Below are 16,376 nucleotides of genomic sequence, written 5' to 3'. Positions count from 1 at the left end.
TTTGTTGTGAGTTTAGTACCCTGTGACCTTTAGATCTCGTGACCTTGACTTCGTTGTCTAGAGTTCTGTGGCCTGAGAACTGACACAAAGTGAGCCACAGATAAGTGCAGGACAGGAAAGGCACTGCTGTAACACCAAGTTTTTAAAGCTTGTCTCAGTGAGATCAGGCTCATTTTTAATGGTTTGCTGTGGTAAACTCTATGACGAGAAGCTTATGCAGTTTTGCTTTTTGCTGTTTTAGGTGAAGAGCATAGAGCTCAGCCCTCATACAGATTATCAGCTCAAAGCTGTTGTTCAGATGGAGAACTTGCAGGAAGCAGTCATTGCAGTGAACAGTCTTCACAGATACAAGATTGGCAGCAAGAGGATCCAGGTCTCTCTAGCCACCGGAGCGGCTAATAAGTCATTGTCTTTGCTGAGGTAAAAAAAAAAAAAATGCTGTTATAGGAGAGTGAACTTTGACCCATAAAATAATTATGTCATCCGCATCCTAGCCAGTCTTTATATAGTCCTTTATGATTTTTCAGAGCGTTTTATGTTGGTTATCTCATTTGATTCTCACAACAACCCTGTGAGGGTTATCTGTTATCTCCATTTTTACTGATGGGAAAATTGAGCCTGAGCAGTTAATGACTGACTTGTCCATGTTCATTAAGCTAGCTAGTGACTGAGGCTGATTTGAACTCGAGTCTTCCAGTGCTCTATTCTCCAGCTGTTTTAAATGTATGGTAATACTTGGTTACTTATAAATTAATCCATTAGAAATATTTCTCCATCCTTGTTCAAGTTTATAATTCTGTAAGTTTATGATTTTAAGAAATACAACTTAACAGTGGTGAGCACTAAGAAATTAACAAGTCATCTAATGTCTACCAATTAGGTGCTTTAAAAAAATAGAAAAATGAAATCAAACTTTAAAAGCAAAGACTTAAAAATCTTTATTTCTAAACTAGTGAAAAAACAGTGAAATTATCCATATGTGGTATCATATCTCATACATTAAGCATAGCTTCTCAATATCCATCTAGTTTTAAGACTTGTCTTTTCAGTTCATATTGTTAAAGAGAAAATTAGCTGTTAACAGTTTTGATTCTAACAGAATCACTAATACGCATTTTTTTTGCATTAGGAGCATTTTCCTTGATTTGCATCTATGGCATGCCCTCTGTGGATATATCTCAAAGCTCTGCCTTAGGCCATCTTTTCTTCTCTTGTTAGAGTTTCTCTCTTGGTGACCTCATCAACACCCCTGGATTTAATTATCTCTATACAGATGACTCCTAGATTACAGAGCTAGACCCATTCGCTCTCCCAAGCTGCATCACTGACTGCCTCCTGGACATTTCCAACTGGATGTCCCATGTACACCTCAGATTCAACATGTCTAAAACAGAACCCATTATCTTCCCCCCAAAACCTTCTTTGCCTCAAGTCTAGTATTCTATCTGCTACACTACCCTTGGGCAGGGCTCCAGCAGTCAGAGAAATCTTCGAGTTGAAAATGCTTAAGTTCTGTCTTGAAGGAATTGAAGGATATGTGAGGGAAAAGGAAGTGCATTTCAGTCAGCAAAGACAGAAGGGAAATGGAGTACCCTCTGTGAGGAATAAAGAGAAAGCTTATTTGACTAGAGACTATAGAGTATGAAGAGGGAAATCATTTATAATGAGGTTAGAAAGCAGGACAGTGCCATATTCTGACGGGTCTTTAAAGGGATTTTTATCCTTTAGGAAGTCTTTAGAGTTTATTAAGTAGGAGGCATGACTTAGGCACTTGTGAAAAATCACTTTAGTAGTTCACTCTGGAAGATACATTTGAGGGACAAGTCACATCACCTCTCAGCCTCAGTTTCCTAATTTGTAAAGGAAGATGATAATACCTCCTGCTTCAAGATTGATGTGAGGATCAAATGAGATAACATCTGTAAAGTGCTTTCTGAAACAGAAAGTTCTATATAAATGCTAGCTTTGATACTATTCCCTTGATAAGTGTATGCCTAGCATATATAGCAGGTGCTTAATACATGCTTGATTACTTGATTGATATGGTATAGGAAACTTGGTTATTGTTAGGATCTGTGATTCTGTGATCCATTTGGAAAACTACTTAAATATCCTTTTCTGCAAGCCAAGTTGCTTAAAACATCAGTAATTCTTTTTTGTCCTAAATTGTTCTTTTTGTCATTAATAAGTTATTTTAAAGCATGATGTTCTGAACTGTAGCAGTTCTAATTCATGTGATCTCTCATGCATCCATTGAAGTGTGACCATCGTTATTAGATAGTGCTAATGCTGATTGTTCTCAATTTTAATTTCCAGTAAAAGAGGACATCTTCTGGTTGTATTTTATAAAATTTGCAATATATAATTTCACTTTGTCCTTCAGTTCCCAAATCTTTGTTTTAAAAATTCTGGAGAACTTCAGGAGCTTAGATTCATTGTGTGAATAATTTTCTTGATGATTTGTTATCTGTTCACAAAAATAGTTTGAAACAAGTAGAAAAATGTTTTTTAATTTTTTTATGCTTAAAGCTCAGAAACAGTATCCATTCTTCAAGATGCTCCTGCTTGTTGCTTGCCTTTGTATAAGTTCACAGATGTCTATGAAAAAAAGTAAGTTGACTGAAATTCACTGCTTATTGAAATTGCTTCTTAAAAGGATTCTGTGTTTAACAAATTAAATTTTCTGTTAGTGAATATGGCAATAATGTAGATGCTGGGATGTTTTTTTTTAATCTGTTAAATTATTCAAACTAGTGAATTTTTCTATATAGTATTGAGAACAGTTTTTTGAACTCTAAACTGAAAGTCTCTACTTATTTCTATCCTTTCCCATTTAGGTTTGGACACAAATTGAGTGTGTCAGACCTACATAAATTAACAGACACAGTAACAATCCGTGATCAAGGAAATGGGCGGTTGGTGTGTCTGCTACCTAGTAGCCAGGCCCGACAGAGCCCTTTAGGGTCTTCCCAGTCACATGATGGCTCATCAGCTAATTGTAGTCCAATTATATTTGAAGAGCTAGAATATCACGAACCTGTCTGCAAGCAGCACCACTCCAATAAAGATTTCAGGTAGATTATTAAGTATCTTTTTAAAAAAATTCATCCTGTCATAAATGTTTTCTTTCATTCTTTAGAAATAATTGCTATTATAGTCTGTTTGCTACAACATAAGTAGGCAACTAAATACTTTTTCTCATTACTTTAGTGAACATGAATTTGATCCAGACTCATACAAGATTCCTTATGTTATACTCTCTCTGAAGACATTTGCACCCCAGGTTCATAGTCTTCTACAAACACATGAGGGCACTGTACCGTTACTAAGGTGAATAATTTTAAATGTTACTACCAGAGTAAAGCATGTCTTGTTTCATTGATGAGGTTTTTATTAAGTTCAAATGATGGCTTTCTTGTGTTATGTCTAAGTAACAGCTGACATTTCTGTATTCTTTTATGATTTGCAGAGTTTTATGTACATGGAAATGATAGATCACTGAGAGATCTTTATTTTACTTCTCAATGATTCTATCTAACTTTTGTGTGTTTTATTATAGTTTCCCAGATTGCTACACTGCTGAGTTCAGTGATCTAGAAGTGGTGCAGGAAAATCAAGGCGGAGTTCCCTTGGAACATCTCATCACCTGTGTTCCTGGAGTAAACATTGTTACTGCACAGAATGGCATAAAAGTAGTTAAGTGGATACACAATAAGCCTCCACCTCCAAACACTGGTATGTATTTATATCCCTTGCTTAGTCTATTTGAATTCTTGCTAGTCAGTTAATAGCATATGTGGAGAATACAGTGAAATGTGGCTGGGTCAGATTTGGAGTTATCTGATTTATTTATTAACAGATTGTGAAAGTACCATACAAGTTTCTGCTTTGCTATTTAAAACATCAGGTACTTTGTAGAACTTTTTTTTAAAAAGCTTAGTTATAAATTATCTTTGACTTATGATCTATGTATATAGTCCTGGTTCTGTTCCTTTCAGCATCAGTTCATATAAGTCTTTCCAGGTTTTTCTTAAGTCAGCCTGCTCACACACCACAGCTTGTTCAGCCATTCCCCAGTTGATGGGCATCTGCTCAATTCCAATTCCTGTCCACCACAAAAAGAGGTGCTACAAATATTTTTGTATACGTGTGTCCTTTTCCCATTTGTTTGATCTCTTTGGGATGTAGCCCAAAATGGTTGAATCAGTTACTAAGGACTTTGAATGGCAAACAAAGCATTTTGCATTTGATCCCAGACGTAATAAGATGCCACTGGAGTTTATTTAATGAAGGGGTGACATGATCAGAACTGCTTTTTAGGGAAATCACTTTAGTGACTGAATGGAGGACGGAGGGGAGTAGGGAGAAATTTGAGGTAGGCAGACACACTGTCAGGTTATTCCAATAATCCAGGCATGAAGTGATGAGGGCCTAAAATGGTGGCAAAGGCAGAGGACAAAAGGGGGCATATTTGAGAAATGTTGCAAAGGTGAAATCAACAGACCTTAGTAACAACTTGGATATGAGGAGTGAGAGGTAGTGAGGAATCTAGGATGACGCCTAGGTTGTGTACCTGAGGGACTTGGAGGATAGTGTTGCCTTCTGCAATAATAGGGAAGGAGGGAGGAGAGGGTTTAGGGAGAAAGAATTCTGTTTTGTACATACTGAGTTTGAGATGTCTATTGGACATCGAGTTTGAAATGTCTGAAGGGCAGTTGGAGATGTAATATTCTAGATCAGAAGAGATTTATTTATTTATTTTTTCATTTTATTTATTTTTAATGCTCTACGATCACTACCATAAAACTTAGATTTTTTTCCCCCACCTTCCCTCCACAACCCCCCTCCCTCCCCAAGACAGCATACAATTCTATATAGGATCTACACATACGTTCCTGTTGAGTAAATTTTCCTTATAGTCACACTGTGTAGAAGAACTGAAATGGGAGAAATTATATAACAAACCAAAACATAATACGCACAGACATGCACACACACACACAGCGCTACATTCTGCGATTGAATTCCGTAATTCTTTCTCTGAATGTGGAAGGTAGACTTAGAAGACCATTGGGAATTTTTTTTTTTTTATGTCCTTTCATTGCTATGAAGATCCACCTCTACCAGAAAAAACAGTCACACACTGTGGTCGTTGCTGTGCACAAAGTTCTCCTGGTTCTGCTCCTTTTGCTCCTGGTTCTGTTCCTTTCGCTCAGTATCAGATCATACAAGTCTTTCCAGGCCTCTCTGAAGTCTTCTTGTTCATCATTTCTTATTGCACAATAATATGCCATTACATTCATATACCATAATTTGTTCAGCCATTCCCCAATTGATGGGCATCCCCTTGATTTCCAGTTTTTGGCCACTACAAAGAGTGCTGCTATAAATATTTTTGTACATGGGGGACCCTTTCCCATTTTTTTTGATCTCTTGGGGACAGAAGAGATTTATTTATGAAATCAAATTAGCTCTAGGCAAAAAAAGACAATTTTAAACTTAGATTTGGTTGGCATTCAGAGTATAGCCTCTCATTGAATACATATGAACAGTTAGCTATACTAATGCTCAGTCTCTTCCACCCCCTGCTTCTCACCCATCCTAAAACCATGCTCCCTTCCTACCTCTCTGCAAGGACTAGTGAGACCAGCTGGTAGTCAGAGCAGGGGAATTGTTGAACCTCATCTCTCCCACTTCAAGAGAATAGTGTGTACTCCTTGTGCATCTTTTTTAGTCTTTTTTCTTCCATAATTCAATTAATTCCACTTCAAGTGATCTTTTTCTCATAATTTACCATCCCTAATTTTCTTATTCCTTCTCCCTACTTGTAAATTTTGCTCAAGTATAAAGAAAAATCTTAGGAAAATTTTTTTGTCCCTTTTTCTCTGTTATTCTGTTTGAGAATAACAAAAATAAATGAATGATCCTAATCATGACTAATAAGCATTAAAAATAGTGCTGCTGATACTTAGATAGCTAGGAAAAGAAAACCTACTTTGAAGTAAAATCAAATAGAACTTAGCATCAATTTTTGACTTGAAGTAAAATCAGATATAGTTGTTACCATCAATTTTTGACCCTTCAAAAAATGCAGAGAAATCACTTTTAAAATTTTTACAAAAGCCTCCATTTATCTCTTGTTTTTCCCTAATCAAAGTCCCTTTTTTCTCAAGTACAGGCATCCACTTAAGAAACTTGAATTCAGAATAGTTTTTAAATTTTTTATTTTTAAATTTATTTTCAATGTTCTACAATCACTAGCATATAACTTAGATTTTTTCCCCCTCCCTCCCCCTCCTTTCCCCCTCCTTCTCCTCCCCCTCCCTGAGATAGCATACAATTTTATGTAGGTCTACACATACATTCCTATTAAATACATTTTCACCATAATCCTGTTGCGTAGAAGAATTAAAATGAATGGGAGAAATCATATAACAAACCAAAACATAATACAAAAGAAAATGTTCTGCTACATTCTGTGATTTAATTCCATAGTTCTTTCTCTGGATGTGGAAGGCATTTTGCCTTAAGAGACCATTGGGAATTTTTTAAGTTGTTGCGTTGGAATGAAGTTCTAAGTCTACCAGAAAAAAGCCTCTCACACTGTGGTTGTTGCTATGTACAAAGTTCTCCTGGTTCTGCTCCTTTCACTCAGCATCAGATCATATAAGTCTTTCCAGGCCTTTCTGAAGTCTTCTTGTTCATCATTTCTTATAGCACAATAGTATTCCATTACATCCATATACCTTAATTTATTCAGCCATTCCCCAGTTGATGGGCATTCCCTTGATTTCCGGTTCTTGGCCACCACAAAGAGAGCTGCTATAAATATTTTTTGTACATGTGGGACCCTTTGCCATTTTTATGATCTCTTGGGGATACAGTCCTAGAATTGCTATTACTGCATCAAAGGGTATGCACATGTTTGCAGCCCTTTGGGCAGAGTTCCAAATTGCTCCCCAGAATGGCTGGATCTTAGTTTTTAAAAGTTTTAAAAAATTAGCATTATGAAAACATTTGAAGTATTTATTGTGGTTGTACTGTATTTCACCTCCATTGGTGGCTAAAACAGTTTGCGTAGGTGAATCTGGCAACCTAAAATTGACATTATGTCTATAGGAAAGCACATTCTGAATTCAAAAATAATCAACATTCAAATGAACTTTTGAAACATAAACCCTTCTATTCTACTATTTCTAACCTTTATGAATGAATGCTTGACTTGGAGTCAGAGGAGATCTGGGTTTGAATCTTATCTCTAATACTTGCAACCTCTTAAAGCATCAGTTACCTTATCTATAAAATGGGAATAATAAAGAGTAACGTAAGTTATGTGGGTTATAAAAAAAATCTTCATGTTTCATCTTTTTCCAATTACATGTAAAAATTATTTTTAATCTTTGTTTTTTGCAGTTTTGAGTTGCAAATTCTCTCCTGTCTTTCCTCCTTTCCTACTTCATGAGAAGGCAAGCAATTTGATAGAAAGGCTATACTTGTGCAATTAAGCTAAGCATTTCTATGTTAGTCATGTTGTGAAAGAACATACTGAGAACAATCTCCAGAATAATAAAGAAAATTAGAAAAACAGCATACTTTGATCTGCATTCAGATTCTATTAGTTCTTTCTCTGGAAGTGTAGATAGCATTTTTCATCATAGTTCCTTCAGAATTACCTTAGATGTTTATATTACTGAGAATAGCTAAATTATTTACAGTTTATCATGGTACGATATTGCTATTACTGTGTATAGTGTTCTACTTCTGCTCATTTCACTTTGCATCAGTTCATTTAAAGTCTTTCTAGGTTTTTCTTAAAGCATCCTGCTTATTATTTTTTATAGCATAATAGTCTTCCATCATGGTGTTGTCATACCACAACTTGTTCAGCCATTCCCCAATATATGAGTGTCCCCTCAGTTGCCAGTTCTTTGCTGCTACAAAAAGAGCTGCTATAAATATTTTTGTACACAGAAGTCATTTTACTTTTTTCAAGTCTAACGTAATCAAAGTTATCTATTTTACGTCCTGTAATGTTCCCTGTCTCTTGTTTGGTACTAAATTCTTCACTTGTCTGTAGAGCTGACAGGTGAACTATTTCATGTTTCCCTAATATGCTTATGGTATCATCGTTTATGTCTGAATCATGTAACCATTTTAACTTTGAGTTTCAGGATTTCCAGTTTGGTGATTAATTTGGGACTTTTAGGTTTTTCTCTTTCTAGTTTTTTTTTAACTGCATGTCCAATTCATTGATTTCCCTTTCTGTGTTTTTTTGATGTGTTTAGAGATATAAAATTTCCTCTAAGTACTGCCTTGGCTCATCCTGTACGTTTTGATATGTTTGTCTCGTTTTGTCATTTTCTTTAATGAAATGATTTATTGCTTCTGTAATTTGTTCTCTGACACATTCATTCTTTAAGATTAGATTATTTAGCTTCCAATTAATTTTTTATCTGTTTTCATGGCCCTTTATTTAATGTTACTTTTATTGCTTTATGATCTGAAAAGGACGTGTTTAGTAATTCTGCTTTTCTACATTTGGTTGTGAGCTTTTTATACCCTGATAAATGGTCAGTTTTTGTGTAGGTGCCTTTTGCCGTGAGAAAAAGGAATTTTCCTTTCTATTCCTATTCAGTTTTCTTCTATCATATGTAACTTTTCTAAAATTTTATTCATCTCCTTAACTTCTTTCTTAATGTTTCCCCCTTTAACTCATTTAACTTTTCCTTAAGTATTTAGATGCTCTGCCATTTTGTACATACATTTCAGTATTGATATCACTTCATTGTTTAGGATATCTTTGAACAAAATGTAGGTTCCTTGCTTATCCCTTTTAAAATAAGTTTATTTTTGCTTTTGCTTTATCTGAGATCATAGTTGCTATTCTTGCTTTTTCTTTTGAGCCTCAGCTGAAGGATAATAGGTTGTGCTCCAGCCCCTTATTTTTACTTTATTAAAGCTATTTTTACTTTGATTCTGTATTTCAGGTGTGTTTCCTGCAAACCTGGTTTCTAATCCATTCTGCTGTCCACTTCCATTTTATGGGAGATTCATCTCATTCACATTCACAGTTATGATTATTAACTTTGAATTTCCCTCCATCCTATTGGTTCCCTGTTTATCTTTTTCTCGCTGTTTTTACCCTGTCCCATTTGATCTTCATTTCTCCCAATCTGCTCTCCCTTCTATCAGTCCCCCCTTCTCTTACCTGCTTCCTCTCCTACTTCCCTGTAGAATAAGGTAGATTTCTATATCCAACTGAGTATGGATGGTTTTCCCTCTTTGAGCTAATTCGAATGAGAGTAAGGTTAAAGTCTTACCTTCTGCCATCTCTCCTGCCGCCCCCACTATCCCCAGCCCCACTCCATCTTTCACTACACTGTAAAAGCTCTTTTGCGCCTCGAACCCCATTCTACCTTTCCCTTCTCCCAGTGTATCCCTTTCTCACCCTTTGCTTCTTTTTTGTATCTTCCCGTCATAGTCAACTCATACTTGTGCCCTCCATCTATGTGTATTCCTAACTGCCCTAATATTGATAAAGTTCTGAGGAGTTACAAGTATCATCTTCTCATGTAAGAATATAAATAGTTTAACCTTTCTCCTTCATGTTTACCTTTTTATGCTTCTCTTGAGTCTTGTATTTGAAAATCAGATTGTCTGTTCAGCTATGGTCTTTTATTAGGAATACTTAAAAGTCCTCTATTTTTTTAAAATTAAATTTTTTCCCCTGAAGGATTATACTTAGTTTTTCTGGGTAGATGATTCTTGGTTATGATCATAGCTCCCTTGCCCTCAGGAATATTATATCCCAACCCCTCCAGTCCTTTAATGTAGAAGCTGTTAAATCTTGTGTTATCCAGGTGACTGACTGCACAGTATTTGTATTGTTTTTTTCTGGCTGCTTGCAATATTTTCTCCTTGACCTCGGAGCTCTGGAATTTGGCTAAAATATTCCTGGGAGTTTCATTTGTTATTTCTTTTAGGAAGTGATTGATGGATTCTTTAGAGTTCTATTTTACCCTCTGGTTCTAGGACAGCAGGGCAATTTTCCTCAATAATTTCTTGTAATATGATGTCTAGACACTTTTTTTGATGATTAGTTTTCAGGTCGTATAATAATTTTTAAATTAACTCTTTTTGATCTTTTTTCTAGGGAGCTGTTTCACATTTTCTTCTATTTTTTCATTCTTTTGATTTGATTTTATTGTTTTTTGATGGCTCATGGAGTCCTTAACTTTCACTTGCTTAATTCTAATTTTTAAGCAGTTATTTTCTTCAGTGAGCTTTTATACCTCCTTTTCCATTTGACCAATTCTATATTTTAGGGAGTTCTTTTCTTTTTCCATTTAGTAGTATTTTATTTTTTCCAATGATTGTCAACATTCACTTTTGTAAGATTTTGAGTTCCAGATTTTTTTCTCCCTTCCTCCTGTCTCCTCTCCCCAAGATGGCAAGCAATCTGATAAAGACTTTACGCGTATAAGCAAATTAAACATATATTCACATTATTCATGTTGTGAAAAGGGGAATGAGAACAAACGGGAAACCATGAGAAAAAAAACCCAACAAAAAATGGAAAATAGTAAATGCTTTGATCTGCATTCAGGCTCCATAGGTCTTTCTTGGGATGTGGATAGCATTTTCTATCATGAGTGTTTTGGCATCATCTTAGATCACTATTGCTGAGAAGAGCTAAGGCTATCAAAGTTGGTCATCACACAGTGTTGCTGTCATCCTGCTTGTCATTTCTTAGCACATAATAGTATTCCATTACATTCATATATCATCACTTGTTTAACCATTCTGTAGTCAGATGGTGAGTTCTTATCCCAGAAGTAGAAGTCCTTGGGTTTATCAAACAGTAGATTAGTATAGTTGTTGACTACTGTGTTTTACGTACTCAGCCTATTCTACTGATCCACCACTCTGTTTCTTAGCTAGAACCAAATAGTTTTGATGATTGCTGTTTTATAATACAATTTTAGATCTCCTATAGCTAGGCTGCCTTTAGGGAGTTCTTTTCATCAGTAAATTTTTATGTCCTTTTCCATTTGACCAATTCTACTTTTTAAGGAATTGGTTTCTTTAGTCAATTTTTGTACATCTTTTTCCATTTTTTGTGTTCCTTCATCAAGTGGTTGACTCGTGAAAAAGTGGTTGACTCATTCTTTTTCATGAATTCTCTTGCATCGCTCCCATTTCTTTTCCCAATTTTTCCTTTACCTCTCTTATTTGATTTTTAAAAGCTTTTTTGAGCTCTTCTAGTAAATCTTCTTTTTGGGGCCTGAGGCCAATTCACTTTTTCTTTGAGGCTTTGCATTTAACCATTTTACCATTGTTGTCCTCTTCTGAGTTTGTCTTTTACTCTTCCCTGTCATCATAGTAACTTTCTACAGTCAGGTTCTTTTTTTCCTGTTGCTTGCTCATTTTTCTAACCTATTTCTTGATGTCTGATTTTGTGTTACAGTTGGACTCTGTTATTAGGGTAGGGGGAGCATGGTCTGAAGCTTCAGGTTTTTTGTTCTGTTATTTTCAGAGCTATTTCTGGGGAGCTAAGTTTTCAGTTCTTCCCAGATGGTATGATTTAAGAAGAGGTATGGTCTCTGCTTTCCTGACCTGTACTCTAGTCTGTGAGTGACCACAAGCACTATTTTCTGCCCTGGAACTAATAACCAGGGTTCACACTTCATTGTGGCCAGGAGCTCTAATGTACCTAGTGCTCCTTCTTGCCCTGGGACTGTGACTGGGATCCCTGTATAGGTAATGCAACAGGGGCCTACACCCAATGCCAACTAAGGGTCCCCTATAATCCACTTTTGACCAGTTATTTGATCCTCTTACAATTTGTGGGTTGAGAGCTCTGAAAGTCACCACAGATTTACTTGCCTCCAGGGCATGCTGCTGGCTTGCAATGGGTGTACACCACTGCCAGTTGCATTGTGTAAGGGCCTGGGTCTTGCTGCTGACTTGAGTTGGGGCTCAGAGCTTCACTGCAGGCTTGCACCAGGGCTTAGGACCTTATTGCTAGCTTGCCTGGCACAGCATGCACTGGTCTGCACTTCCCTCATACCCTAAGTGAGACAGACCTTTCCTACCCACTTTCTAAGTTGACTTGGACTGGAATATTGTTTCACCTGGTCCTTTTTGTTGATTTTGCCACTCCAGAATTTCTTTTGAGGCATTATTTTAATGTTGTTTGGAGGGGAATTTGGGAGTGGTTGGTGGAGTTCCTGCCTTTACTCTTTATCTTGGTTTTACCTCATAAGTGTTTTGCAAACCTTAAAACACCATACAAATTTAGGATTTCTGATTTTTTTTTTTTTGCTTTTACTGAAGGAAGCAGCACTTTTATGAAAAATAAAATTTATTTTTGGTTTTATTGTTTAGGCTTGAAAATAAGTACAAAGACATTTGCTAAATGTGCATATCCTTTGATCCAGCAGTACCACTACTAGGACTGTATTTCAAAGAGATCACAAAAAAGAGAAAAGGACCTCCATATACAAAAATACTTACAGCAGCTCTTATTGTGGTGGCCAAAAATTGGAAATTGATGGGATGCCCATCAGTTGGGGAATGGCTGACCAAGTTGTATATGAATGTAATGTAATGTAACATGAATGTAACTTATTAGTGTGATATAAGAAGTGTGATGTGAGCTAACAGATTTCAGAAAAACATGGAAAGACTTACATGAACTGATGTAGGGTGAAGGAAGCAGAATCAGAAGAACATTATACATACTAAGAGCAACACTGGTGATTCAGCTACGAATGACTTAGTTTTCAGAAAAACAGTAATCTAAGATAGTTACAAAGGACTGAAAATGGAAGATGCTGTCCCCATCCAGAGAAAGAACTAAGGTAATCTGAATACAAATCGAAGCATAGTATTTTCTCTGTCTTTATTTTTTCCTTTAGATCTGTTTCTTCTTTCACACCATAACTAATATGGAAATATGGTATACATGATTGCACATATACAGCCTATATGCTTTCTGTTTTAAGGAGGGGGGAGGAGAGGAGGGAGAAAATTTGAAACTCAAATTAAAAAAAAAAGAATGTTAAAAATTTTCTTTCAGTGTAATTGGAAAAAATAAAATACTTAAAAAAAAAATTTGGTAGCCCTTAAATATTTTCAGCTGGTATGTTGACTCTTTGCCATACCTAGGTATGGATATAAAATAGAGCAATGTTCTTTTCTACTTGATTGATTGAAATTATTAGTGACTTCAAGCAGTGACTCTTGTGTTTTGTTTACCTATTGGAAATTCTGTTTACATGTTTTTAAATATTCACTTTTGTTTTCTATCCTAGACCCTTGGCTGTTACGTTCCAAAAGTCCTGTGGGGAACCCACAACTTATCCAGTTCAGTAGAGAAGTAATTGACTTACTGAAGAACCAGCCATCTTGTATCATACCTGTGGGCAAATTCATCCCATCCTATCATCATCACTTTGCAAAGCAATGCCGTGTGTCAGACTATGGATATTCCAGGTTAATGGAATTACTAGAAGCAGTGCCTCACGTATTGCAGGTGAGTGGCACTCAGGAAATTTTGGTGATCGAAACATTGTGTGAGAAATTCTGAAATGAGATGTTTTGCTTGTAAAATAATGTTTATGACATTAAGTTTTGTTATTGATGTCTGGCCTTGGAAGTTAAAAGATCAAAAAGTTCAAAATTCATTTTAATAAGTCTATAAAAAACTTCTATTAAAAAAACAAAAGTCTTATCATTTCAGACAGTATATTAAGGATAGAAGCTAGCTTAAAGATAGAAAATAGAGACTAAAGATAAGAGGACACTGCATGTAAAATTATTAGCAGTGGCTCTCCCCTTGTCGCTGATAGAAGCCTCACTCATTTGATAAATTGTCTTGCTTTTAGACTGACTTGGATGTAATCTTTCTGAGAACCAGTATGGAGTACTGAAAAGAGCCCTGAATTTGGATACTAGCCCTGTTGTTTTACCTTTTTTGACCTCAGTTTCCCCTTCTGTATAATTAAGAAGTTGGACTTTGCTGACATCTGTAGCCCCTTCTGTAATATTTTATAATTCTGTGAATTTGACTCATACAGATACAATCAAATTATTTCAAGTTCTCCAAAAGTATTTACTTTTTCCAAGAGACAAGATGCATTTCTTTTTTTATTTCTTTTTTCTTTCTTTATTTTTAGATGAGGCAAGGTCATTTATTTTATAGTTCTTTTTTTCTTTTTATTCTTTATTTATTTTAAGTTTTCAACATTCATTCCCACAAAATTTTGAGTTCCAAATTTTCTCCCCATCTCTCCCCTCCCCCCACCCCAAAATGCTGAGCATTCTGATTACCTGTTGTACCAATTTGCCCTCCCTTCTAACACCTCTCCTTTCCTTATCCCCATCTTCTCTCTTGTTTTGTAGGGCAAGATAAATTTCTGTACCCCATTACCTGTATTTCTTATTTTCCAGTTGTACACAAAAACAATTCTCAACATTTGTTCTTAAACTTTGAGTGCCAACTTCCCTTCCTTTCTCCCTCCTTACCCATCCCCACTGAGAAGGCAAGCAATTCAATATAGGCTATATATTTGTAGTTTTGCAAATGACTTCCAAAGTAGTCATATTGTGTAAAACTAACTATATTTCCCTCCATCCTATCCTGCCTCCCATTTATTCTGTTCTCTCTTTTGACCTTGTCCCTCCCCAAGAATGTTGACTTCTAATTGCTCTCTCTTCCCATTTGCCCTCCCTTTCATCATCCCCCCCCCCATCCTCCCCTAATTTCCTGTAGTGTAAGATAGGTTTTCATACCAAATTGAGTGTGCATGTTATTTCTTCCTTGAGCCAGATGTGATGAGAGTAAGCTGCACTTTTTCCCTCTTGCATCCCCACTTTTTCCCTCCATTGAAAAAGCTTTTTCTTGCCTCTTCTATGAGAGATAATTTGCCCCATTCCATTTTTCCCTTTCTCCTCCCAATATATTCCTCTCACTCCTTAGTTTTATTTTTTTGATATGATCCCTTCCTATTCAATTCACCCTGTCCTGTGTGTGTATATGTGTGTGTGTGTGTGTGTGTGTGTGTGTGTGTGTGTATGTGTGTAATCCCTCCATCTACCCAAATACTGAGAAAAGTTTCAAGAGTTACAAATGTTATCTTTCCATGTAGGAATGGAAACAGTTCAACTTTAGTAAGTCCCTTGTGATTTCTCTGTCTTGTTTACCTTTTCATGCTTCTCTTGATTCTTGTGTTTGAAAGTCAAATTTTCTTTTCAGCTCTGGGCTTTTCATCATGAATGCTTGAAAGTCCTATATTTCATTGAATGACCATTTTTTCCCCTGAAGTATTATACTCAGTTTTTCTGAGTAGGTGATTCTTGGTTTTAATCCTAGTTCCTTTGACTTCTGATATGTCATATTCCAAGCCCTTCAATCCCTTAATGTAGAAACTGCTAGATCTTGTGTTATCCTGATTGTATTTCCACAATACTTGAATTGTTTCTTTCTAGCTGCTTGCAGTATTTTCTCCTTGACCTGGGAACTCTGGAATTTGGCTACAATATTCCTAGGAGTTTCTCTTTTTAGATCTCTTTCAAGAGGTGATTAGTGGATTCTTTCAATATTTATTTTGCCCTCTGGTACTTGAATATCACGGCAGTTTTCCTTGATAATATCATGGAAAACGATGTCAGACTCTTTTTTTGATTATGACTTTCAGGTAGTCCCATAATTTTTAAATTGTCTTTCCTGGATCTGTTTTGTAGGGCAGTTGTTTTTCCAATGAGATATTTCACATTAACTTCTATTTTTTCAGTATTTTGGTTTTGCTTTGTAATTTCTTGGTTTCTCATAGAGTAATAGCTTCCATCTGCTCCATTCTAATTTTGAAAGAACTATTTTCTTCAGTGAGCTTTTGAACCTCCTTTTCCATTTGGCTAATTCTGCTTTTTAAAGCCTTCTTCTCCTCATTGGCTTTTTGGACTTCTTTTTCCAATTGAGTTAGCCTATTTTTAAAAGTGTTATTTTCTTCAGCATTTTTTTTGGATTTCCTTTAGCAAGCATTTCAAGCTCTTGCATGACCTGAGACTATTGCATATTTATTTAGGAGGTACTGGAGGCAGAAGCTTTGACTTCCTCTGACATTATGCATTGTTCTTCCTCATTCCAAAGGATGGAAGAAAATACCTGTTCACCAAGAAAGTAATCTTCTATAGTCTTATCTTTTTTCCCTTTTTGGGGCATTTTCCAAGCCAGTTACTTGACTTGTGAATCCTTTGTCAAGAGGAGGGTAGGAGAATGCCCTCTCTACAACCAGCTCCAGCTCTGCCACGCCAGCCAGTGCTCCTCATCACTCCTAGGCAGGGCTCATGGCTGAGATGTAAATCAGATGCTC

General features: G+C 36.1%; 1 protein-coding gene across 6 annotated transcripts in view; it reads left to right on the top strand.

Annotated features, from left to right (window-relative positions):
• The window catches only part of MARF1 (meiosis regulator and mRNA stability factor 1), a 49,818-nt gene that overhangs the window by 21,108 nt on the left and 12,334 nt on the right, over positions 1-16,376 (top strand). For all 6 annotated transcript variants that reach the window (XM_072610307.1, XM_072610322.1, XM_072610288.1 and 3 more), the window contains 6 exons: positions 242-420; positions 2,530-2,610; positions 2,838-3,074; positions 3,211-3,330; positions 3,560-3,735; positions 13,317-13,537. In XM_072610307.1, coding sequence (XP_072466408.1) covers positions 242-420; positions 2,530-2,610; positions 2,838-3,074; positions 3,211-3,330; positions 3,560-3,735; positions 13,317-13,537 — 1,014 coding nt within the window. The remainder of the gene's footprint in view (positions 1-241; positions 421-2,529; positions 2,611-2,837; positions 3,075-3,210; positions 3,331-3,559; positions 3,736-13,316; positions 13,538-16,376) is intronic.

This window comes from Notamacropus eugenii, chromosome 1, assembly GCF_028372415.1.
Source record: "Notamacropus eugenii isolate mMacEug1 chromosome 1, mMacEug1.pri_v2, whole genome shotgun sequence".
NCBI classification, from domain to species: Eukaryota; Metazoa; Chordata; class Mammalia; order Diprotodontia; family Macropodidae; genus Notamacropus; species Notamacropus eugenii.
Note: the sequence above shows the minus strand (reverse complement) of the source record. Positions and strands in the feature narration are given on the sequence as shown.